This window comes from Jaculus jaculus, chromosome 19 (genome assembly GCF_020740685.1).
Source record: "Jaculus jaculus isolate mJacJac1 chromosome 19, mJacJac1.mat.Y.cur, whole genome shotgun sequence".
NCBI classification, from domain to species: Eukaryota; Metazoa; Chordata; class Mammalia; order Rodentia; family Dipodidae; genus Jaculus; species Jaculus jaculus.
The window spans coordinates 23,566,732-23,590,538 of NC_059120.1; the positions used below are offsets into that span (position 1 = coordinate 23,566,732).

The 23,807-nt window shown below is 44.4% G+C and overlaps 1 protein-coding gene across 5 annotated transcripts in view; it reads left to right on the forward strand.

Annotated features, from left to right (window-relative positions):
* Positions 1 to 23,807, forward strand: part of Slc44a3 (solute carrier family 44 member 3) — a 110,623-nt gene that overhangs the window by 56,645 nt on the left and 30,171 nt on the right. For 3 of the 5 annotated variants that reach the window (XM_045138787.1, XM_045138791.1, XM_045138790.1), the window contains exons 11-12: positions 12,184 to 12,340; positions 15,218 to 15,304. In XM_045138787.1, the coding sequence (XP_044994722.1) occupies positions 12,184 to 12,340; positions 15,218 to 15,304 (244 nt within the window). The remainder of the gene's footprint in view (positions 1 to 12,183; positions 12,341 to 15,217; positions 15,305 to 23,807) is intronic. The other 2 variants (XM_045138788.1, XM_045138789.1) reach the window with 2 other exon arrangements.

Consider the following 23,807-nt stretch of genomic DNA (forward strand, 5'->3'; position numbering starts at 1 on the left):
GGAGTTTTGAACCTACTCTTTAGGAGTATAAAAGACTGCATGTGTGGTGGCAAATGCCTTTAATCCCAGCTCTCAGGAGGCAGATGTAGGAGGATCTCTGTGAGTTCAAGGCCACCCTGAGACTACATAGTGAATTCTAGGTCAGCCTGTGCTAGAGCAAGAGCCTACCCCCCAAAAAAGAAAAGAATATAAAAGACCAAGCTAGCATTTCGAGGACACCTTCATTTAGTGGGGACAAGAACTATCTGACCTGAAATCTGGAACATTTATTTCCAGGCGCTTTAGAAAATACAGAAAGAAGCCAAACTTCTAAGTAAGCATCTTGCCTGCCAGTGAAAAATAGCTAAAAGGCAAAGTTGGATGATCCATTAAACACCCATTCTAATATTATTATTATTATTATTATTTATTTGCAAGCACAGAGGGGAGAGGGCAATAGTGTAGGAGACTCGGGAGAAGCTAGTGTCTTGCAGGCAGTTTCAGTTCGGGCCAGAAGCCTAAAGAGCGGCCCAGAAGGTGCCACTCCGCCTGGCCGGAATGGACTTCTGACTTATCTAGGTTCGTGGATGGCAGCTGCGCAACAGCCACAGTGTCCCCTGCTGCCCACACCTAGCACACCAGTAGGTGGGTGGCCTTCGCTAGCCAGGTAAGCTGGCCCTGGAGCCTGCCCTTCAAATCTACAAGCCAATCAGGTCTTCCCCTTACACCCCTGAAGCTAATGAAAGAATCCATTTTCAGTCAAGTATAAAAGGCTCATCCATGCAATTTCCACCTTTCCCCGTGCCTCTCCCCACTCTGGTCACAAGGATACACGTGGGTCTGGCTCTCCCTACCCCGACCCAGCCAAGCTCTAGGTCTGCTATCTGTATAATTGCTCTAAGCTGGGGCCAGCATCCATGAGTATAAACTCTCTTTACTGCCCATTTCTCACTGCCTGGCACTCTCTCCTATTCACAAGCCATCACCACTTTTAACTTTCTTCCATGGGGAAGCTCGAGATGAAGGCTGTGCCCTCCACACAAGTGGGTGAGTCTTTCCTCTGAGTCTCTCTACACAGCTCTTATCTCCCACACACTCACGGCTCTGCTCCAGCCTCCTTCCCCAAAGTTTTCCACTCCTCTCAAGTAGATCGATCTCACGGACTATGCTGGGCCTTCCTACTTTCCATGTACCCGTGACTGCACTCTACCTTCTTCCCAGATACCAACCCCTTAAATAAGCCCCACAATTTGTGATTTCTCCTGAAATAAACTCAGTAATTCGTAATTTCTCCTCCTTGTGTCCATTTTAATCAATTCTTTGTTTAAAATAGTACAGGGGCTGGGCATGGTGGCACACACCTTTAATCCCAGAACTTGGGAAGCGAAGGTAGGAGGATCACCGTGAGTCCAAGGTCATCCTGAGACTACATAGTGAATTCCAGGACAGCCTGGGCTAGAGTGAGACCCTGCCTCAGAAAAAAAAAATAGTACAGGTCCCAAAATTGGAGCGAATAAATTTGGGGGACTCCTCCTAAATCCCCAAATCCTGTATCAATTAGAAGGGAGGAGGAAATAAAGAAAAAAATAAAGAGAGAATGGGAAGAAGGAAGGAAGAAAGAGAGAGAAAGAATAGAGAGACAGCAAGGCTCTTGCCACTGCAAAACAGGTCTAGAGAACTATGCAAGAGATAGGAGGTTAGATCATCTTGATTTCTAGCAAGTACATAATTTCCTGCCTTTTTTTACCTTCAGGGGTCCAGTCACCCTAACTGTGCCCCTCTCATTTTCCCCTCTCTAACTGCTGTTCGGTGACAAGGGGCAATGATGTCAGACTGTGGACAAGTTCCTGATGAATGGACACAGAGTGGTGGCAGTTAGAGTCTCTCCCAGAAGGGGGAATTATTCTAAAGGACCCCAAAAATGTGCTGATGGAGTGTGGGAAGATAGTCCTGGAAGAAAGTGTTGGGGAGAAAGAATAAATGTAAGGAGTTAATGAGAAGTGAGCACACAGCACACTAGTCACCTTCAGGGGTGTCCTTCTTGTGGACTTTTAGGCTTTGGGGATCATTTAAGGGAACCCAGGTAGATGGAGTTGGATTGTCTCAAGACCATGTGAGCATGAGCTGGCTGAGATTTTCTTCCACAACTGTTCATCGAATGGCACAGTAGTGTTTGACATGGCCTGAGTTTGTTTCTGTATGTCTTATAAAACAGATGAGATATTAGCAGAGTTATCAGGAACATATACACAACATTTAACTGTGCTAATGGTGAATATACCATATTTTATATAATAGCCTTCCAGAGTATACCTTTTAAAATTTGTCCTAAGAGTAGCCACAGCCAAAGGTTTCTTGGTTTTCAAGGTAGGGTCTCACTCTAGCCCGGCTGATGTGGAATTCACTGTGTACTCTCAAGGCAGCCTCAAACTCATGGCGATCCTCCTTCCTCTGCCTCCTGAGTGCTGGGATTAAAGGTGTGCGCCGCCATGCCCAGCTTCAATCTTGTTTTGAGGTAGAGGCTTATTTTACTGATTCTGAGCTTGTGGGCCTCCCGTGATCCTGGGGTCTGCTTACCTGAATCCCTGTGTTCTCAAGCCCACTCAGCCCCACACTGGCACAGGACGCACCCATAACTGCTGAGCAATCTCTCTAGCCAGATGGGTCTATTTTAACCACACTTCAGCAATTCTATGAACTTGGGTTTTGTTGTTTTTCCTATGGAAAATCAGAGGGATATTTGCTTAGAAAATTGTTTTAAGTCCTCAAGGAACTGGGTGTACGTGTACACTATAATGCATGTCCTTCGAGTTCAATACTAGTGAATTAATTACTTGCTTCTATGTTTATAGCCCATTGCTTCATGAAAATCACTGAGGGCCACCCCACAGCCCCCAACACACACACATACAGCCCAGCCCTTTCCACGACTCATGCATGACTCTCCACAGGCCAACGAGACCGTAGCCAGAAGAGCAGGCCCAGGACAATGACAGGGCTGGACTCTGAACAGGAAGTTTACTCCCGTGAGGCTGACCTTCCTCTAATCTCTCAGCCCAAATGAGTAGATAAACATGAGCTTTCGGGGGCAAGGAAGCCAACCAGGCATGATTCATGCCGCCAAACAGTTGCCTCCTGACAATAAAGAACATGTAGGTTTTTAATACGGTGGTACTGTTTGGGAGCCCCATCATTAGGAACTGGGGGGACCCACGAAGGGGCTGCTGCCCTTACCATGGAGAGTCTCCCAGCAGCTGGGATGGGATGTGGGGGGGGGGGGGTTGGCTCCTGAGTAGGGAGCAATGGCTTTAGCCAAATAGGCAGCAGGTGACATTAGTCTGACAGAGTGCTTTTGTGTTATCTTAGATTAACCAAACAGCTTTGTCAGTGGGCTTCGGTGTGGGGGTCCAGTGATGGGCGCACTGAGCTGATCTCAGCCCTGCTCTCTACCCCGGTCTCATCATAGAAGAAGTGCAGAGGAAGCACAAGTGCAGGGAAGGACAGACAGGCAGTGATAGCAGATGAGAAACACTAGCCAGAATAACAAATAAAGATGTTTTCAAAAAAAGTAAAGGGGCTGGAGATGGTTCAATGGTTAAAACACTTGCTTGCAAATCATGACTTCTGGTTTCAATTCCCCATTACCTATGGGAGCCAGCTGCACAAAGTGGCATGCATATCTGAAGTTTGTTTGCAGTGGCAAGAGGCCTTGATGTACCCAATCCTCCCTCCCTCTCTCTCTCTCTCTCTCTCTCTCTCTCTCTCCTTGCAAATAAATAATAAATAAGGGTTGTGGAAATGGCATCAGGGCTAGAGGGATGTCTTAGCAGTTAAGGCATTTGCCTGCAAAGCCAAAGGACCCAGGTTTGATTCCCCAGGACCCAGTTAGCCAGATGCACAAGGGATCGCATGTGTCTGGAGTTGGTTTGCAGTGACTGGAAGCCCTGGCACGCCCATATTCATTCTCTCCCCCCCCCCCTTTCTCTCTGTCAAATAAATAAATAAAAATTAATTAAAAAAAAAAGAAATGGCTCATCAGTTAAAGGTGCTTGCTTCAAAGCCTGTACTGGATTTGATTCCCCAGCACCCATGTAAAGCCAGATGCACAAAGTGGCACATGCGTCTGGAGTTCATTTGCATAGATAGGCAAGAGGCCCTGGCATGCCCATTCTCTCTCTCTATTCTGGAGGATTATGGAATATACAAGCTGAATTGGACCACAAAAAGCCCAGAGAAGGTTGGGAATTCAAGTATAAAATGTGCTTCCCAAGGTGAATTCCAAGGCTTCCTGAGGAGTATTAGAACCTTCGGGAGTGTGGATGAGGCCCTTGCCCTCCACAGAAATGACCCAGAGAGGGCCTGGTCTTGGGTGTCTGGCACAGATGAGCTGAGTAAGGCTCTGTGCTGAAGCAGGGGGAGCAAGCAGAAGCCTAACACTGACTAATGAGGACACCACCCACCCACCTTCCTCAGCTCAGCTCCCAGCATATGGGCACCCTGGTCAATCCTTGAAAGGGGCAGGGGTGGCCAGTAGAGGATTCTACTCTGGAGAACGTGTTGAACCTAAGAAAAGTGCCACATTGACATGGATTCCCAGCCTCCTACCCCAACAGTTAAGCTCACTAGTAAGTGGCATCCCTCACATAGCATCCAAGTCACTCTAAAATTTGAAGTGGTAGTGGGTGACTATTCAATATTCCAAGAATCTAGCAAAAGAAAGAAGCAAAAAGCAAACAAGGGCTGGAGAAATGGCTCAGTGGTTAAGTGCTTGTCTGCAAGGCCTAACAACCTGACTTTGATTGCCCAGTGCCCACGTACAACCAGATGCACAAACACGGTGGCAAATGTGTCTGGAGTTTGTTTGCAGTGGCTGGAAGCCCTGACACACCCATTCTCTCTCTCATCTCTCTCTGCTTACAAATACATATATATATATTTACAAAAAGCAAACAAAAGGGATTTAGTGCAAACAAACACAATACAAGCTGCAAAAGAAAACTACCCCAGCCACCTATAATATTATGAAAACAAAGAAATATTACACCCATAACTTAAGACCCCCCATAAAAATAGTGAGAGAATGAGAAAAACCCTTTAGTAATTAAAAATTGCAATAATAAGAATTTTCTATTGAATGATTAGAAGGTAAGTTTGAAAAGTCCTTCTAGAAAGTAGAACAAATAGAGACAAGAAGGAACAAAAAATGGGAGAAAGGCTAAAATGTTCAAGTTATTTAGAAGCTCTTGTTAATAAGAGTGCTTAAAAGGGCAAACCAACAACAATTTGTTGTTTTGTCTGGTTTGGTTTTCCAAGGTAAGGTCTCACTCTAACCCAGGTTGACCTGGAATTCATTATGTAGTCTCAGGCGATCCTTCTATCTCTGCCTCCTGAGTGCTGGGATTATAGGCATGTGCCACCACACCTGGCTAAAAAACAGTTTCTGAGACAGTGTTTCACGTAATCCAGGCTGGCTTCCAACTATCTAGCAAAGGATGACCTTGAACTCCCAAATCTCTTGCCTCCTCCTCCCAAGTACTGAGAATATAGGCATGTGTCACCATAGGCATCTTTAAACAAAATTAAGAGAGAAATTATCAAAGAAAACTTTTCCAAAGCTGTGGAGACAGGTAAAGAGAAGATCGTTGTAGCTTTTCAAGAGGAAATAAAGATCACAGAGGATAAAGAGCCTGGGACCTGATATTCAGCAACTGTGAGCCAGGAATGCAACAGAGCAAGGCTGTCAAGAGGCTGGTGCAAGCCTGTTTCCAATCAAGGTAAAGGGAAATACAGCCATGCACAGACACACAAAAGACCAAAGAACTTCCCTCCTCACGTCCTAGCTAGGAAGGATGCCTCCAGTGAGAGTCATGAGGAAGTCAGGGGGAAAATGGGCTTCAGAAAATGGGCTGCAGCACAGGAGAGGAGAGGGAAGGGAAGGGAAGGGGCAGGGAGGGGAGGGGAGAGGAGAGGAGAGGAGAGAAGGGAGGGGAGGGTAGGGGAGGGGAGGGGAGAGGAGAGGAGAGGAGAAGAGAGGAGAGGGGAGAGAGGAGAGAAGAGAGAAGAGAGAAGAGTGAAGAGAGAAGAGAGAAGAGTGAAGAGAGAAGAGAGAAGAGAGAAGAGAAGAAGGAAATTCCCAGGAATATAGATAGCCATGTTAAAATGAAGAAAATTCCATTCACTAGGACCATGAGTTTCAGGAGGGCTGTCTCCAAGAGAAAGCAGTGAGACAGAGAACAGACAGCGAACGTGATGAGGAAAGACATATCCTTTGGCTAAGCATTTTGTGTAGCCCATGGAAAACAAAACAAATAAATACAATGCAATAATTACCTCCAGGGAAGCCCAAATGTTGTACAGGAAAGGAAACATAATTAGAATATGCTACTTGGATCAGTTGCAAATATTATTTAACATCATAACATTATATACTACTTATGTACTTAGGATGCAAATGCTGACTACTAACTCAAATGTTTAATATAGCCAAGAAGAGGGGCTGTTGAAATGAGTGCAAACTGGGGTGAGGGGTCGGCTGAGTAAGAAAGCTTCCATCGTGGGAAATCAGAAGACAATATTTGAAGCTAAAAAAATCAAGAAGGGATTTGCGTGCAGCTGGGTGGTAAAGCACTTGCCTGGCATGCCCGAGTCCCTGGGTTCAACCTCAGCGCCACAGAAAAGGACAGGTGAGACAGGAAAGCCAAGCAAAGAAACACCATTTAAGAACCTGTAGTTTTAACCTGTCGTGTGGTGCACGCCTTTAATCCCAGCACTCGGGAGGCAGAGGTAGGAGGATCACTGTGAGTTCGAGGCCACCCAGAGACTACAAAGTGAATTCCAGGTCAGCCTGGGCTAGAGTGAGACCCTACCTTGGGGGGAAAAAAAAAGAAGAACCTGTAGTTTTCAAGTATGGAGGTGAGAGCTAGAGAGGCAGCCAAACTATTGCCATTGTTAGGGAGAAGATTAGGGATGGGTGAAGAAAACTTTTTTCCTATTCAGACCAGCAATACATTTAGCTTTTAAATTTATAATTATTAAAAATAATTTAAGGGCTGGAGAGATGGCTTAGCAGTTAAGCGCTTGCCTGTGAAGCCTAAGGACCCCAGTTCAAGGCTCGATTCCCCAGGACCCACGTTAGCCAGATGCACAAGGGGGTGCACGAGTCGGGAGTTCATTTGCAGGGGCTGGAGGCCCTGGCACGCCCACTCTTACTCTCTCTCTCTCTGCCTCGTTCTCTCTCTGTCTGTCACTCTCAAATAAATAAATAAAAATAAAAATAATTTTTAAATAATTTTTAAAAGTGTAGTGTTTTATTCTGAGCACTACAGTTTATTAGAGTCTACACAGCCTAGCATTATTAAGCACACCTATAGCCCCAGTTAGTATTTAGGAGGCAGAAGCAGGAGGATTGCTGCAAGTTTGAGGTCAGCCTGGTCTACATAGCAAGTTTGAGTCCAGCCTCAGTTATATAGGGAAGACTGACTCAAAAACAATCAAACAAACAAAAAGTATCTGCTTTCTTCTGGACTGTATGCTTAATTGGGAAACCTGAAGATTTTTTTTCTTCTCTCAGAGTTTACAGTTCTCCAGGGCCATGCTCTGGTCTGCACACAGAGTGGAAAATAACAGTTACCAAAGTGCGTTCATCTTTCTTGTTCACTGAAGCTCTATGAGGGCTAAAGAATTCCTGCCGTGCACCGGCCCGTGAGCGACCTGTGGGCCTTTCTGAACAATTTGCTTGAGGAGGATCCATAAAGATGCTGTTTGCAAAGCGGGGCTTGAGGCTAGGGAGACTCCTCAGTGGTTAGAACACTTGCTTAAGCATGCTTAAGCATGAGGGCCTGGGAGGGGCCGAGACCACCTGCCCGCGTTAGACCCCTGGAACCCATGTGAAAAAAAAAAAAGCTGGGACTGGCCACACACAGCTGAACCCCAATATGGGCATGAGAGTGGAGACCAGAGAATCAATGGGGCTGAGACCAAAAAGTATACAGATGAGCTACTGAGAAGAGTGCGCTCATGTGCATATGAAACAAGAACGGAAAGGAAAGGAAAGGAAAGGAAAGAGGAAAGGAAAGGAAAGGAAAGGAAAGGAAAGAGGAAAGGAAAGGGAAGGGAAGGGAAGGGAAGGGAAGGGAAGGGAAGGGAAGGGAAGGGAAGGGAAGGGAAGGGAAGGGAAGGGAAGGGAAGGGAAGGGAAGGGAAGGGAAGGGAAGGGAAGGGAAGGGAAGGAAAGGGAAGGAAAGGGAAGAAAGAGGACAGAAGGAAACGTGGTGGGGCACACCTGTCAAGTTAGCACTCAGTGTAGATAGAGGATGAGCAGTTTAGGTGAGTTCAAGGCCAGCCTCAGCTATGTGTATCAAAATAAAAGAGAAAAGATGGGCTGGAGAGCTGGCTTAGTGGTTAAGTCAGTTGCCTGCAAAGCCTAAGGACCCCGGCTCATTTCCCCAGTACCCACATAAAGCCAGATGTACAAGATGGCACATGTGTCTGGAATTCTTCTGAAGTACCTGGAGGCCATGGTGTACCTATTCTTTCTATCTGTCTCTATCTATTACTTAAATAAATAAATAAATAAATAAATAAAATATATTTAAAAAAAAAGAAAATGAAGCCAGGAGTGTCTATACACACCATTAACACAGAGAAGCAGACCCAGAATTGATGGGGCTTACTGGTCAACCACATTAACTGAAACACAGCAGTTCCAGGTTCACTGAGAAACTCTGTCTCAAGGAAACAATGTAAAAGACTGATAGAGGAGGGCTCCAGATGTGTGCTTAGGGCAAACATGCCTGCACTATACATGCATACATACGTACATACAACACCCCCGCCCACACACACAAATTTGAAAAGTAGATGGTGAGCATGTGATAGGAAGGGATGCTGAAGGCTTGACTTCATCAGCATCTTGAAGACTACAAAAGATGGGGATGGAGAGATAGCACAGTGGTTAACCTGCCTGCAAAGCCTGAAGGCCTGAGTTTGCTCCCCAGTACTCATGTAAAGCCAGATTCACAGAGTGGTGCACACATCTGGAGTTTGTTTGCAGTGGCTGGAGTTCCTGGCGCGCCCAGTCTCTCTGCCAGGAGTGGTACCTGCCTTTAATCCCAGTACAGGGAGGCAGAGATAGGAGGATTGCTGTGAATTGGAGGTCAGCCTGAGACTACACAGTGAATTCCAGGTCAGCCTGGGCTAAGGTAGCACCCTAGCTTGAAATAAAGAAAGAATACAAAAGATGGTGTCCAGGAATTCTGGGTCTGCTTGTGAGGTGGGGTTACAGATTCACGAGCACTAAGAAGTATAGAGAAAGATGGGTGAGTTTCCTAACCCTGACATTCTTCCTAACATAGTGAATTTCTCTGTCTTGTAAGATTGGAAAGATGGATTTTACAGCCTCATCACAGCTCCTCTCCCAACTCCACCTTGTAGCAGTTTTGCTAAAGCAGTATGAGGAAGGGATGTGGCCTTTGCAGACACCACCATTCTCAGCTTATTAGCAGTTTTGCGTTAGAGGCCGGCCACTCTGTGCAGTTCAGACTTTGTTCAAAAGCCTCTACAAAAACAAACAAACAAAAAAAACAAAATTGACTTTCCACAATGTTGGAAGAGTTTATAACAAGTGAGTGCTAGGCTAATCAAACTGGAGTTAACATGCTTGCTCCTAGGGCCCTGGCGCTGCTTGCTTGGCTTCTGGCTGTGTGGCCCCATGGAAGCAGAATAGAACAGAACTCATGTGCTGTGACCTGAAGGCATTCTTGGTCCTCCCTGGACTCCTAATGGAACTTATCACTGTGTTACCAGCACAGCAATGCCAATTCTCCAAGTACACTTAGGTCCTGAGGTCAGGATCACTTTAAGCTTCACAAAGTATAAGCAGATCCTCTTCCTAAAGACAGGTCAGGCTGGTTGTGAGGGAGATGGAGCTGATGGTCCTCCCCATATAGACAGTGGGGATGAGTGGCTCATGTCCCTGGTGAATGCAGGAGAAGGTCTAAGAATAGACGGCGATGACATCAAGGCACTCCATCTAGTCTTTTTTTTTTTCAGCAGGACTGTTTCAGATTCTGAAAGCAGGTATTGTGTGACTCCTGGCCCCGTGAGCTGGCTTGGGTTGAAAGGGCCTGTTTTTCAAAGCTCCCTGTCCCATCATGTGATGGCCCAGCTCTGCACCCGTTGTGTATCCTTCTAGCCAAGTCTGACAGCCTAGCATCAGCAAGTGAAGGCAGTCCAGGCACCACCCCGACCCTCCTCCTGAAATGCTTTATCCCACAACAGTGAACCCTTCTTAGAAATCTGGTGCCCAATCCCAGACTTCAGTACCTGGAGGACCAGATCCCAAGCCCTCACTCACAGAAGCCTGGAATCATTTGTTTCCTTACCAGATGGGAGGCAGGTGTCTTTCCCCACCCCACTCCTTGCCACCTTTACCTCTTAACAAGTCCTAAGGCGTATAAGCCTCAATGGAGAAGTAAACATTCTTCCTTGAAAAAAATGAGGAGAGAGAAAAAAACGTGTCAGATTTTTCTGGCCTGCACTTTCTCTACTAGCTCATCAGACTGAAATGAATTTCTGTCAGCAGCAACATCTCTGGTCATTCCTATTTATTTCTTTATGATTGATTGGTATATTTATTTTATTTTATTTATTGAGACAAGATCTCATGTAGTCTAGGCTGGCCTTGAACATGTTATATATCCAAGGATAACTTTGAACTTCTGATCTTCCTATCTTCCCCTCTCATGTGCTAGGATTACAGGCATGGACCACTACATCCCAGTTTATGCTGTGCTAAGGGTTGAACCCAGCACTTAGTGCATGCTAAGCAAGCTCTCTTTCCACTGAGTTACATTCCCAGCCCTTCTATTTTTTTTTTAATTTATTTATTTGCAAACGCAGAGAGATAGAGGAGAGTTAGACAGACAGAGAGAGAATGGGTATACCAGGACTTTCAGCCACTGCAAACAAACTTCAGACCCACTTTGTATATCTGGCTTTATGTGGGAACCTGGGAACTGAACCTGGGTCATTAGGCTTTGCAGGCAAGCTCCTTAACCACTGACCAATCTCTTCAGCCCACAGCCCTTCTATTTTAAGTGACATGAGGTTGAAACTCTCAGCACCTTTTCCTTTTCTTGGGCACCTGGCTGGCGGGTCTTCTGCTCCCAGTCAGGCTGTGTGCCATGTCCCCTTTTTCTCCCTGGGTGATTTAAGTAACAGCGAAATGCGGCAGTTGGCAACTCTTGAGGTGTTACTGGCTGCAGTCCTCCTCCTCCCTCAAACCCTGGGCTCTCGTCAAAAGCTTAATTCAAAGTGACTTATTGCCAAGCTAGCCAAGTTGTAGGGAAATCTATCCTGAAGAACAGAGCTTCCCTTGGAATCCATGAGATTGCTTCTCAGAAAGAGCCTCCTTTCTGCAGCTGGCATCCCTGGGAAGGCAGAGGGTCACTGAGGGGGTTACATCGGCTCTCCTTCATTTCATCTTTCAGCGTGGGCACAGGGAGAGGACTATGCACAATGCTGTTCTTTTTGTTTGTTTATTTGTTTTGTTTTTTCCCCCCATCTATGAAATTGACTTGAACACATTTTTGGGAGCTGTGTCATGTTAAGTCCTGTAAATGATTCACACTGAAATGACCTTCAAGAAACAGAAAAAAAAAATCAGCTGTGTTGCAGGAACCCAGAGCTGTGGGAAGCCAAGCCCCTCTGGGCTCGGTGTCCTGGCCCTTTAAACTTGAGCTCCCTGCTACCTCGCTGGCCCTCGTCCTGGTCATGTGACTTGGAGATGACTTTAATCACCAGGCTAATGCTAGCAATGATTATGTGTGCTTTTATGTCATTTAAACCTGGGACATTGTGATAGAATTGAGCTCCTGCAAATGAAAATGAGATTAATGGGCCTCTGGACAGGTTGGTGGAAGGAGCAGACTCTGTAAAGTAGAAATGGACTCAACTCTTCGGCTTTAAGCTTTTTTTTTTTTTTTTTTTTAATGTTCTCTGTTTGCACATGACCACCACAAAAAAAAATTAAATTAGCCCAAGATACAAGGTAACCTTCGCTACCAAGAAGTATAAAGATCATGCCAAGTGTTTACTGTATGACCGCTTTAGAAGTTGTCCGTGTTGTTGAGGATCTGAACCAGAGAGACGTTTCCTGAGGGGTGGTGCGCAGTGGTCTTCAAGTGCTCTTCTTCCCTACTCCCAGGAATAGAAATGACCCACCTGCCCGGCCCATCCTCTCATCGATCTCCACGCTTTTCTGCTACCATCAAGGAACAGTGGCGAAAGGGTCCTTTGTCATCCCTGTGGCGAGGCTCCCAAGAGTCGCTCTCATGTACATCCACAGCACTCTGTCAGGGAAGGTAAGGCGCGTTCGAGAGCACTGGGCGCCTGCGTGGGCCACCATCTGGAGACACACGTGTTCCTCAGGCCATCATGGCCCCACCCGCAAGGCAGACCTTGCTTGTCAAGCCCTCTTTTGTAAGGGTCTCATAGGTTGGGTTGAATGGATCTCCATCTAATCAAAATGCTGAACAAACTGTGTGATTTAAACCATCGTTTGTGGCTATTATCATGTGTGTGTCTGTGTATGTTTGTGTCTGTGCGTGTATCTATGTGTGTGTCTGTGTTGGGCTGTGTCTGTGGGGGGGGGTTGTCTGTCTGTGTGTGTGTCTCTGTGTGTGTGTGTCTGTGTGTGCACACTCACACATTTGAGAATGAGAAAATGGCCAAAGTGATGACAGCTCAGCTCACAGGACAGAAAACTGAAGGGCTTTTGTGCTGAGAGCTTCTCCTTCCTGGTTTTGATTTCCATGCAATTTGGTTATGAATGCCCTTGGAAACCAGAACACCAGGAAGACAGCTGTTCTTAGCCGGCCACACAAGGGAAGGTTGGACGGTGCCCAGCTTTCCTGTCCGCACCCAATGCTAGCCTTCCCCACCTCTGCCCCAGCCCAGGGCTCACAACTCCATCAGGGTTTCACAAGCCTCCCTGCACCCAGCTTTCGGGCATAGTTGTACATCCTTGGTAGATGAAGAAAATTTTACACATGGGTACACATCAGGGTTTAGAATTATTTTTGTTTGCTTTTCAAAACAGAAATCTAAGTTGTTGATATTTTTAAATCCATAATCAAGACTTAAGGTTAGCATATCAATTAGGAACAATGGATTGAATTTCACATGAAATTATCTCTCTTCCTTATCATAACTGTAGTTGCCCCTAACTGTAGAATGTTTTCCTATATTTCTGTTAAAGTCTTGCCTGGCTACATTTTGATGACTTAAAGAAGCAATCTCACCATTTTCAGGACAAATCTAACTACTTCTGGCTCCTGAACTTTAAACTTGATCCTTCAGTCTTAGCAAACCTAGAGAAGGTTAACTTAAAGAACAGAAGAACCTTTTTTTTAAGTTTTCAATATAGGCAGCTATATATCTTATGTATATATAACATATACTTGAATATACCAATAAATAAGGCTCTTACATACATATGTATGGATATAGTCATATAGTGACTACTATTTATTTATTTACTAATGCATATATTCATTTGTTTAATATATGAATTAGTCACTGATAATCATAAATATATGAGCAGCCAAGGACTTGCTGTCCCCTTTGAGTGAGGCGTCCTCAGGACTTTGGAAGAGCAGCCTTCCAGAAGTGTAACGGAGAAGTTGGTGGGACAGCAAGGTCTTTCTGACCCAGATTGTCACTCTCCAAGGTCCCTAATGAGCAAAGCAGCTCAAGTCCCTCTTAGTGATGTCACAGTTGTAAAATATCCCCTCTTGTAGGTTAATGAAAAGAAAGGTCTTTCGTAGCAGCCTTACAAGTCAGCACTGTGAGGATGGTGTCAACATTTCACACCGCACCGTGTGATCTTTCCTATGTTAAATAGCCTTATTCATGAGGGCTGCCCCGGCTGAAAGTGACCAGATCATGTTTCATTCAATTGAATTTACACAGGCACAAGACAATGTCCATATAAGGCTGAGTTGTTCTAGGGTCCCCGTAGCAGGCTATTTCAGGATCCTTAACTGATTTTTGTTGTGTTTGTTTTTTCTCTTTCCTCTAGGCAGTGAGTAGGACACAATGAGCCAACCCTCCTCCCTCAGTTACTGTTTCATTCACTCATGCCTCATTTACGCACACACTGTGCTTATATTTCAGAAGACTGATTGATCCCCTGACATTTAGTCTGAAAATCTTGCAGTAGGATTTATTCTCTCCAAAAGTTAAACTTGATTATTTCTATGGGCTCATAAACATGACCTACAATGTATTGTTTGACAATTTTGTCTGTGGGATGAAAAATTCACAAACATAAACTTTGGATCCACAAAGCAATGTATGCAGAGTGGTAATATGTGCCTGGAATCTAAGCCCTTTAGAGGCTAAGGCAGGAGGAATGTGAATTTAAGGCCAGTCTGAGCTATATAGGAAGATCCTATCTCTGGAGAGATGGCATAATGGTTAAGTCATTTGCCTGCAGAGCCAAAGGATCCCAGTTCAGTTCCATAGGACCCATGTAAGCTAGATGCACAAGGTGGCACATGCATCTGGAGTTCGTTTGCAGTTTGGAGGCCCTGGTGCACTCATTCTCTCTCTCTCTCTATTTCTATCAAATAAGCAAATAAATAAAATATTTTTAAAAAGATATTTCATGTGCATTTAAAAGTTATATGTGCTCAACATACATATATATACCTGCATGAAAACTTAAAAAAAATAAAGAAGATAATACAGAAAATAAATAAATACATAAATAATAAAATAGTAGCTGGGCATTGTGGCCCACACCTGTAATCCTAGCACTTGGGAGGTAGAAGTAAGAAAATCAGACATTCAGGGACATCCTCAACTACATAGTCAGTTGAGGCCTGCCCAGGATACTCGTATTAAAAAGGAAAAGACAAAGTATACCAGATGACTTTCTTAGGAGAAGAGATGCTTTTTACTGGAACTCAAAAGAAGTCTTTCCCTTTGCTATTGACTAAGAATTAACTCATTTCCCTTTCTGCTGAGGTTAACCAAACCCTAACAGCTAAAGCCATGACAGAAACCAAGCCCGTCGGGAATGACAGTGAGCTAAGTAGTGTGCACAAAGCAGAGCTTCCTTACTGACGAGAGGTGCTCTAGGGCGACCCCCGGGATGTGGGTCTGCAAGTGGACACAGCAGGGCCCCGTGGGACCTCCTGCTCACCTTCTCATTGTTGTCTGTCCCTCTGTCCTAGCAGCGGAGCCCGTGGTCAAAGGGTGCATTCAGATGCTGCTACTGTGGCTTCTGGTGTCTTGCCAGGTACCTACATCATCTCAACCAGGTATGCTTGCCACCCTATGTGCCGGGAATGCTCAGAGTGAGGGCCGAGGCGGCCTCCATCTGTTAAGTCCAGTGCCTTAACCATTCATCCACACTTAGGTGATTGGTATATTATTCTGTAAAAGGGAAGTTTGTGTAAATATTTAGCTTTTCAGCTAAATCCACTTCAACCCATATTAAAGCCAGGAAAGCAGCCACAGATGAAATGTGAGTGAATGCCCATGGCTGTGTTCCAATAAAACTTTATTGATAAATGCTGAAACTTGTATTTCATATAATTTAACATGTCAAGAGATGTTCTTCTTTTGATTTTTCCCCCTTAGCCATTTAAAATCTGTGAACATCAATCTTAGTTCTAGCCAGAGGAAAGCTGAAGTGTGTGTGTGGGGGGGGGGGGCGTTGTGATTGTTCACTCCTGGGCTATGGTTGATGCATTCCTATCTTGGAACTACAGGCAATTAAGGCTTCTCTTTAAATTCAGAAAGAAAAGTGTTTCTCTTTTCCAAAATAAGAAGGGGGGTGCGTCTTTACAAATCCCACCATAATGAATTTACATCAACCAAGAGCACATCTTTGTTGTCTTCAAAAGCTATAATTTTGTGGAACTGGGAAAAGAATTGCCTGCCTAATTTTTCTATATTTTGGCAGCCTTTCCCTTTCAAGCTATAAATATTCCTTTAAAAAAATCATAAAACTGATATCCTGTAATTGTTTGGACTTTAGAGTGTTTTTTTCCCTTCTATTCTGAATCTTTCAATTTGATGGAAATTTAAATAGATTTTTTAATAGATCACTTAATAAAGGCTAATAGCCCTTAGTCAAATTTATACAATGCAATGTTTCTGTAAATCAGTAGCTGTTTTGTAACATAAATGTTCACAGAAATCTCTCCTAGAAATGTGGCTCTTATTCCAGCCCATCTTCCTAAGAAGTGTTCCATTAGAAATAAAAGGACTAAAGGCCATCTGTGTTTGATGTTCTACAACTGGTCTTTAGAGTACCTTTCATTATTCAGGGAAAGTGTAGCATTCTTGTAGGAAAGCTCTGTTTTTAACTGAGTCTTGGTCTGTATTTTAGAACATGTTTGGATCTAAACACCAGAAACCAGCATATATAAAACATAGTAAGAGGGATGGAGAGATGTCCTAGTGGTTAAGGCACTTGCCTGTGAAGCCCAAAGACCCAGGTTCAATTCCCCAGTACCCACATAAGCCAGACGCACAAAGTGGTGCATGCATCTGGGGTTCATTTGCAGTGGCTAGAGGTTCTGGTGTGCTCATTCTCTATCTATCTGCCTCTCTTTTTCTCTCTTAAATAAATAAATAAGTTTTTAAAGCACAATAAGTTACCAGAGCACTTTTCAGAATGGTGAGGCATGTGGCAAGTGACCGGCCAAGCTAAGACTTATGGAAATACTTGTAGGGTAAGATGCCAGGCCTCTCTTCTTAGAGCTGTGTGCATAAGTCTAGTCACCAACTTACTCCATAAAAATTTTGAGACTCGGGCTGTAGGGGTAGCTTAGTGGTTAAGGCATTTGCCTGCAAAGCCAAAGGACCCAGGTTTGATTCCCCAGGACCCATGTTAGCCAGATTCACAAGGGGGTGCATGACTCTGGAGTTCATTTGCAGTGGCTGGAGGCCCTGGCATGCTCATTTTCTGTCTATTTCTCCCTCTCCTCTTTCCCTTTCTCTCTCTCTTTCTCTGTAAAATAAATAAATAAATAAAAATAAAATACTTTAAAAATTGAGATGAGAAAATACTTTAATAGACAATGAGATGCATTTGCATGAAAAGTCAAGGGTAGGAAATCTACAGACAGACAAAAGCCATGGAACCAGTGATACAGATATGTGAGCCACATGGTCCTCCAAGGCTGGACGTTGGAAGTTCCATCCCTCCCTCTTTTATGGAATCAGGTTCTTTCTGGGTTCCCCTTTTACTTGTGATTTTCAAACAGCCCCCATGGAAGTCTAGGGGAGAGAAATGAGCCCATAGGAGGATGGCTGGGCTCCGACTCCATCTACCAAGCCTGCTTTTCAGGCAGCTTGGCTCCACCGTGTGCTTTGAGTCTGGAGTAAACCATTTCATCTGAAGGTAGAACTCAGCTACTCAACACATTTGAGACCTCTGTTGTTATTTTTCACATTTGTTTTTCTACTCTGTTATCCTGAGTAACATATTTTCTGCCTTCTAACTTCCTGGCTGGTCAGATTGGTGTACACCTTTAATTCTAGCACTTGGTAGGCAGAGATAGTTTTGCTGTAAATTCAAGGCTACCCTAGGATTGAATTTCAGGTGAGCCTGGAATAGAGTGAGACCCTACCTAAGAACAAACAAACAAACAAACAAAAAACAGGGTGTGGACATATAGCTTAGTGGTTAAGACATTTGCCTACAAAGCCAAAGGACCTACATAAGCCAGATGCACAAGAGGGCACACACATCTGGAGTTTGTTTCCAGTGGCTGGAGGCCCAGAGTACTCATTCTCTCCCTCTCTCTCAAATAAATAAATAAATAAAAATAAAACATTTTTAAAAAGACTAAACCAGGGCTGGAGAGATTGCTTAGTGGTTAAGCGCTTGCCTGTGAAGCCTAAGGACCCCCGTTCGAGGCTCAATTCCCCAGGACCCACGTTAGCCAGATGCACAAGGGGGCACACGCATCTAGAGTTTGTTTGCAGTGGCTGTAATCCCTGGTGTGCCCATTCTCTCTCTCGCTCTCTGCCTCTCTCTTTCTCTCTGTCACTCTCAAATAAATAAAAAAATAAACAAAAAAAAATTTTTTTAAAGACAAAACCAGGCTGGAGAGATGGATTAGCAGTTAAGGCATTTGCCTATAAAGGCAAAGGATCCCAGTTCGACTCTCTAGAACCCAAGTAAGCCAGATGTACAAGGGGATGTATGAGTCTAGAGTTCGTTTGCAGTGGCTGGAGGCCCTGGGGTGCCCATTCTCTCTCTCAAATAAATAAATAATATTTTTAAAAAATTTATAAAAAGACAAAACCAGGGGCTGGGGAGATTGCTTAGTGGTTAAGGCACTTATCTGCAAAGCCTAACGACCCAGGTTTGATTCCCCAGAGCCCATGAAAGCCAGATGCACAAGGGGTTGCATGAGTCTGGAGTTTGTTTACAGTGGCTGGAGGTCCTGGCGTCCCCTTTCTCTCTGTTGTGTCTCTCTTCTATCTTTCTTTTTGCTTGAAATAAATAAAAATATTTTTTAAAAAAAGACAAAACCAAGAAAACATAAAATATTACTTCCTAATAACAATTCAAGACTTTTTCCACGGGGAATTCAAAACACTACCAAGGTCACTTGTAGTATAATATTAAGTACAATACAAGGTGAGGAAGATGGCTCAGGAGTTAAAGATGCCTGCTTGCAAAGCCTGCCAGCCTTTGCTTGATTCCTCAGTATCCACGTAAAGCCAGATTCACAAAGTGAAGCATGCATCTGCAGCTCATTTGCAGCACCAAGAGGCCCTAGTTTGCCTATTCTCTCTCGCCTTGAATATAAATAATTTTTTATTTAAAAAATAACTAACCACACTATAATTACCATTATAAAGATAATAAATTGGGCAGAAGAAGTAGCTCAGCTGGTGGAATGCTTGCCTAGCATCACACAGCGCTGGGTAAATGGAGCATGCCAAAGTAGCGGCACTTCTGTAACCTCAGCACTGGGGAGGTGGAGACAGAAGGTTCAGGAGGAGTTCAAAGACCAAGTTCATCCCTGGCTACATAGTGAGTTGGAGGCCTGAGGCCAGTTTGGGTAAATGAGACCTTGTTTCAAAAAGAAAAAAAAAAAGCAAGATGATAACAGATAACAAATACGCCTTGAGTGATTGTCCTTGAATCACAAAAAGGCTAAACTAGTCTGATCAGACTTCAAGAATGAGTCAGCAGCACAGGCAAAGATGGGCCTCAGAGGTCCTGACTGTGGTGTCTGTGCACTTGGCCATGGCCTCCCCTGGCTGTCATGGCCTCATTGCACTGGGGGACTCTGACATAATGGATCTGTGTCAGCTGGCATGAGCTTCGCCAGGTTGGTGGGGAGTTGGATGTTGAGAAAGAAGAGGGGAAAGGATGTAAAAGAAAGAGCTGATGGGGATATTGATGGGAAGGATCACCTCTGGTCTAAATTGACAACTGCAAAGCAAGATCCATCTCTACCACATCTGCCAGGGCCCAGGAGAAATTATGGAGGAAGTGATGTCATGAATACTGCTCTTACTGCTAGCCTGACAACACGCCCCAGGTTGATGGTGACAGATATTTAGAATTATCAAAGCTTATGAAAGCAGAAATCCAGAGACTACAAATAACTCAACACTAAAGCAGACTGCCAACAGACCTGCCATGGCTCAGAGAATATTGCAGAAGAGGGGGCAGAAAGATTACAAGAACCATAGAAGGGGTAGGAATACTCCAAGGCTCAATCCCCCACTACCTCATAGGGACTGACTGAGGCCTTCATGACCCCACAGTGATTACCAGAACCCTACTGAAGAGGGTCCCCAGAGTAACAGGAGTTGGGGCAAGGGGATAATAGTATATAACATATATATATATATATATATATATATATATATATATATATAAATTAATATATATTAATTAAATATATATATATATTTATTTAATTAATTTTTAAAAAAGAATAGGGAGCCTATGGAGATGGGTCTGTAGTTAATTGTGCTTGTTTGCCAGCCCAGGTTTGATTCTCTGGTTCTCATGTAAACCCGGATGCACAAAGGGGTGTGTGTGTTTGGAGTTCATTTGTAGTGGCAAAAGGCCCTGGTATGCCCATAGTCTCTCTTTCTCTCTGTCTTTCTCTCTTGAAGTAGGGTCTCACTCTAGCCCCAGGCTGACCTGGAATTCACTGTGTATTCTCAGGATGTCCTCAAACTCTCAGCGATCCCTCCCAAGTGCTGGGATTTAAGGCATGTACCATCATTCCTGGTTCCATATTCTCTTTAAAAAAAATAAATAAAAATACTTTTAAAAGAGAATGGGGGAAGCACACCTTTAATCCCAGTACTTGGGAGGCAGAGGTAGGAGGATCACCTTGAGTTCAAAGCCACCCTGAGGTTACATAATGATTTCCAGGTCAGCCTGGACTAGAGCAAGACCCTACCTCAAAAAACAAACAAAAAAGATGAAGAACAAAAGAATGGGGGAAATAGGGAGATGGCTCAATGGTTAAAGGCACTTGCTTGAAAACCCCACTGGTCCTGGGCTCAGTTCCTCAACCAACCATGTGAAGCCAGGTGGGTAACTCATTTGCAGAGAGAAGAGACCATGGCATGCCTATACACATGTACACAGAAAGAGAGAGACATAAATAAAATTTTAGATAAATAAAAGAACAGAGGGCTTGGGACATGGCTTAGCAGTTAAGAGCATTTGCTGCTTAGGCATAAGAGCATCCCAGGCTGGAGATGGCCAAGTTCAACTCCCCAGAATACACGGGAAAAGCTGGACATGGACTGCCATCTGTACCCCTAGTCCACAGGGGCAGACATCAGAGAACTACCAAGGCTTGCTGAGACAGCAGCTTGCAGTTGACAAAAAGAGCCAGTCTTAAGGAAATTGCAGATGGGGCTGGAGAGATTGCTTAGTGGTTAAGGTGTTTGCCTGAAGAAGCCTAAGGATTCCCCAGGTTCAATTCCCCAGTACCCATGTAGAGCCAGATACACAAGGTGGCACATGCATCTGGACTTCGTTTGCAGTAGCTAGAGGACCTGGCACACCCATTCTTCTTTCTCTATCTGCCTCTCTTTCTCTCAAGTAAGTAAGTAAGAATATTTTAAATATATATATATAGACACCTGATATTCTCCTTTGGCCTCTGCACACACACAAATGGGGAGAGTGCATCTGCATACACACGTGATTAGACCACACATCACACTCACCATGCCACATACCTACTCCACACACACACACACACACACACACACACACACAACAAACCTTAAAGAATAGAGAGAGAGCCAGGTGTGGTGGCACACGCCTTTAATCCCAGCACTCAGTGTGCAGAGGTAGAAGGATCGCCCTAAGTTCAAGGCCACCCTGAGACTCCATAGTGAATTCCAGGTCAGCCTGGTCTAGAGTGAAACCCTATCTCAAATCCCACCCTCCCCCCGAAAAAAAGAGAGAAAACAGAGCCACACACATACAGTCACAGGATGAACAAAGAAGATACTATTGAGGATACTGGAGGAAAAATTCACCTTTCCTATATTTCCTACAATTGGAAAAATGTATATATTAAAAAAAACAACTCTGCCTTAAATAAATAATTAATTAAAAGTGCCAGGCATGGTGGTGCACACCTTTAAATCCCAGCACTCAGGAGGCAGAAGTAGGACAATTGCCGTGAGTTCAAGGCCACCCTGAGACTACATAGTTAATTCCAGGACAGCCTGAGCTAGAGCGAGACCCTGCTTTGAAAAACAAAAAACAAAAACAAAAACAAAAAAAGTTAACTCAAAATGGAACACAGTGCTAAGTGTAAAGGTAAAACTGTAAAACTTCGAGACTAGGCCAAAAGAGAAAATCTTTGTAACCTCTGGCTTTGGCAATGAGTTCCTAAATATGACACAAAAATCATGAACTATAAAGAAGGAAGGTGATGGTGGTAAAAGGGTAGTGGTCACAATTGCTGTTCTCATCTGACAGTAGACAGAGGAAAATGAACTCCAAGTGAGGAAAGACACTTGGATTAGACTTTGAAGAAATGGCCTGGCAGTGGACTGAGTTACTATGTGAGGTCTGGGCTCCTCCATGTGATGAATAAAAGGGCTGAGCCTGTTTGATTCCCTGTGTGTGTTAGATTTTCCTTGTTTGGTGGAAAAGAAGTGGGTAAGGCTGCAAGAGAGCGAGATGCACTTGTCACCTTCAGGACCCAGATGCTCTTCTCCCTGTGGCACCAGGAGGCCGCTGTTTCCACTGAGTCCTGGGGGGAGGCAAGAGCCACTTGTTTTTTGTAGACACCAGGGCAGAGCACAGCAGTTCACCTGCAGATTGGAGGGTATGCCTCCACCTCTCATCATTTCTCATTTATTTCTCCATGCATCACAAATAACAAGTGTGTCTGTAGATAACAAATTGTCATCACACATACTCAGTTATACCAAAACCATCTGCTCATTTACACGAACGCTTGAGTGTAGACATCAAGGAGGAGGGAGCCATTGGTATTCAGAGTTAGTATAAAGCATAAACCAGGCTAGTCGGGGTGAGATCCAGTAACGTGTGTGTGTGCGTGTGTGTGTGCGTGTGTGTGTGTGTGTGTTCATGCTGGAGTGACAACTGTGGAAACTCAGAACCTTGGTAAGTGAAGGAAGTCGTTTGACTCAAAAATCAGAGGAAATTCATGGACAAGGTGAGACCTCAGTTCGGAGCACCCACCGGAGATCACAAGCTAAGAAAGGAGCACGATGGCTGCTAGCTAACAGTGCTCAACTGCCGTGTTCACGAAATGCAGTGTCGGCCTGGAGACCGTGGCTTAGTGGTTAAAGGCACTTAATTGTAAAGCCTCGTGGCCTGGGTTCAGCCCCCTAGTACCTCGTGCCAGGTGCACAAAGTGGTCATATATCTGGAGTTTGTTGCAGTGGCAAGAGGCCCTGGTGGCCCCATTCTCTTCTCTTCCTTTCTCTCTCTCTTTCTTTCAAATAGATAAAAATATTAAAAATATGTAGATAGTAGCCAGGAGTGGTGGCGCACGCCTTTAATCCCAGCACTTGGAGGCAGAGGTAGGAGGGACACCATGAGTTCGAGGCTACCCTGAGACTACATAGTGAATTCTAGGTCAGCCTGAGCTAGAGTGAGACCTTACCTTAAAAAAAAAAAAAAGGGGGCTGGAGAGATGGCTTAGCAGTTAAGCACTTGCCTGTGAAGCCTAAGGACCCCAATTCAAGGCTCGAGTCCCCATGATGCACATTAGCCAGATGCACAAGGGAGCACACTGTCTGGAATTCGTTTGTACTGGCTGGAGGCCCTGGTGCTCCCATTCTCCCTCTCTCTCTCTATCTGCCTCTTTCTCTCTGTCTGTTGATCTAAAATAAATAAATAAAAATGAACAAATAAGTTTATTTTTTAAAAATAAAGGCTTCAGTTTGAGGCTCAATTCCCCAGGACCCACGTTAGCCAGATGCACAAGGGTGCACACGCATCTGGAGTTCATTTGCAGTGGCTAGAAGCCCTGACAGGCCCACTCTCCTCTCTCTCTCTCTCTCTGCCTCTTTCTCTCTCTGTCTGTCATTCTCAAATAAATAAATAAATAAATAAATAAATAAATACAACAAAAAAAGAAGGGCTGGAGGGATGACTTAGCAGTTAAGGCGTTTTCCTGCAAAGCCAAAGGACCCAGGTTTGATTCCCTAGAACCCATGTTAGCCAGATGCACATGGGGGTGCCTGCATCTGGAGTTCTTTTGCAGTGGCTGGAGGCCCTGGAGCACCCATTCTTTTTCTCTCCCTCTCTCTCTGTCAAATAAATAA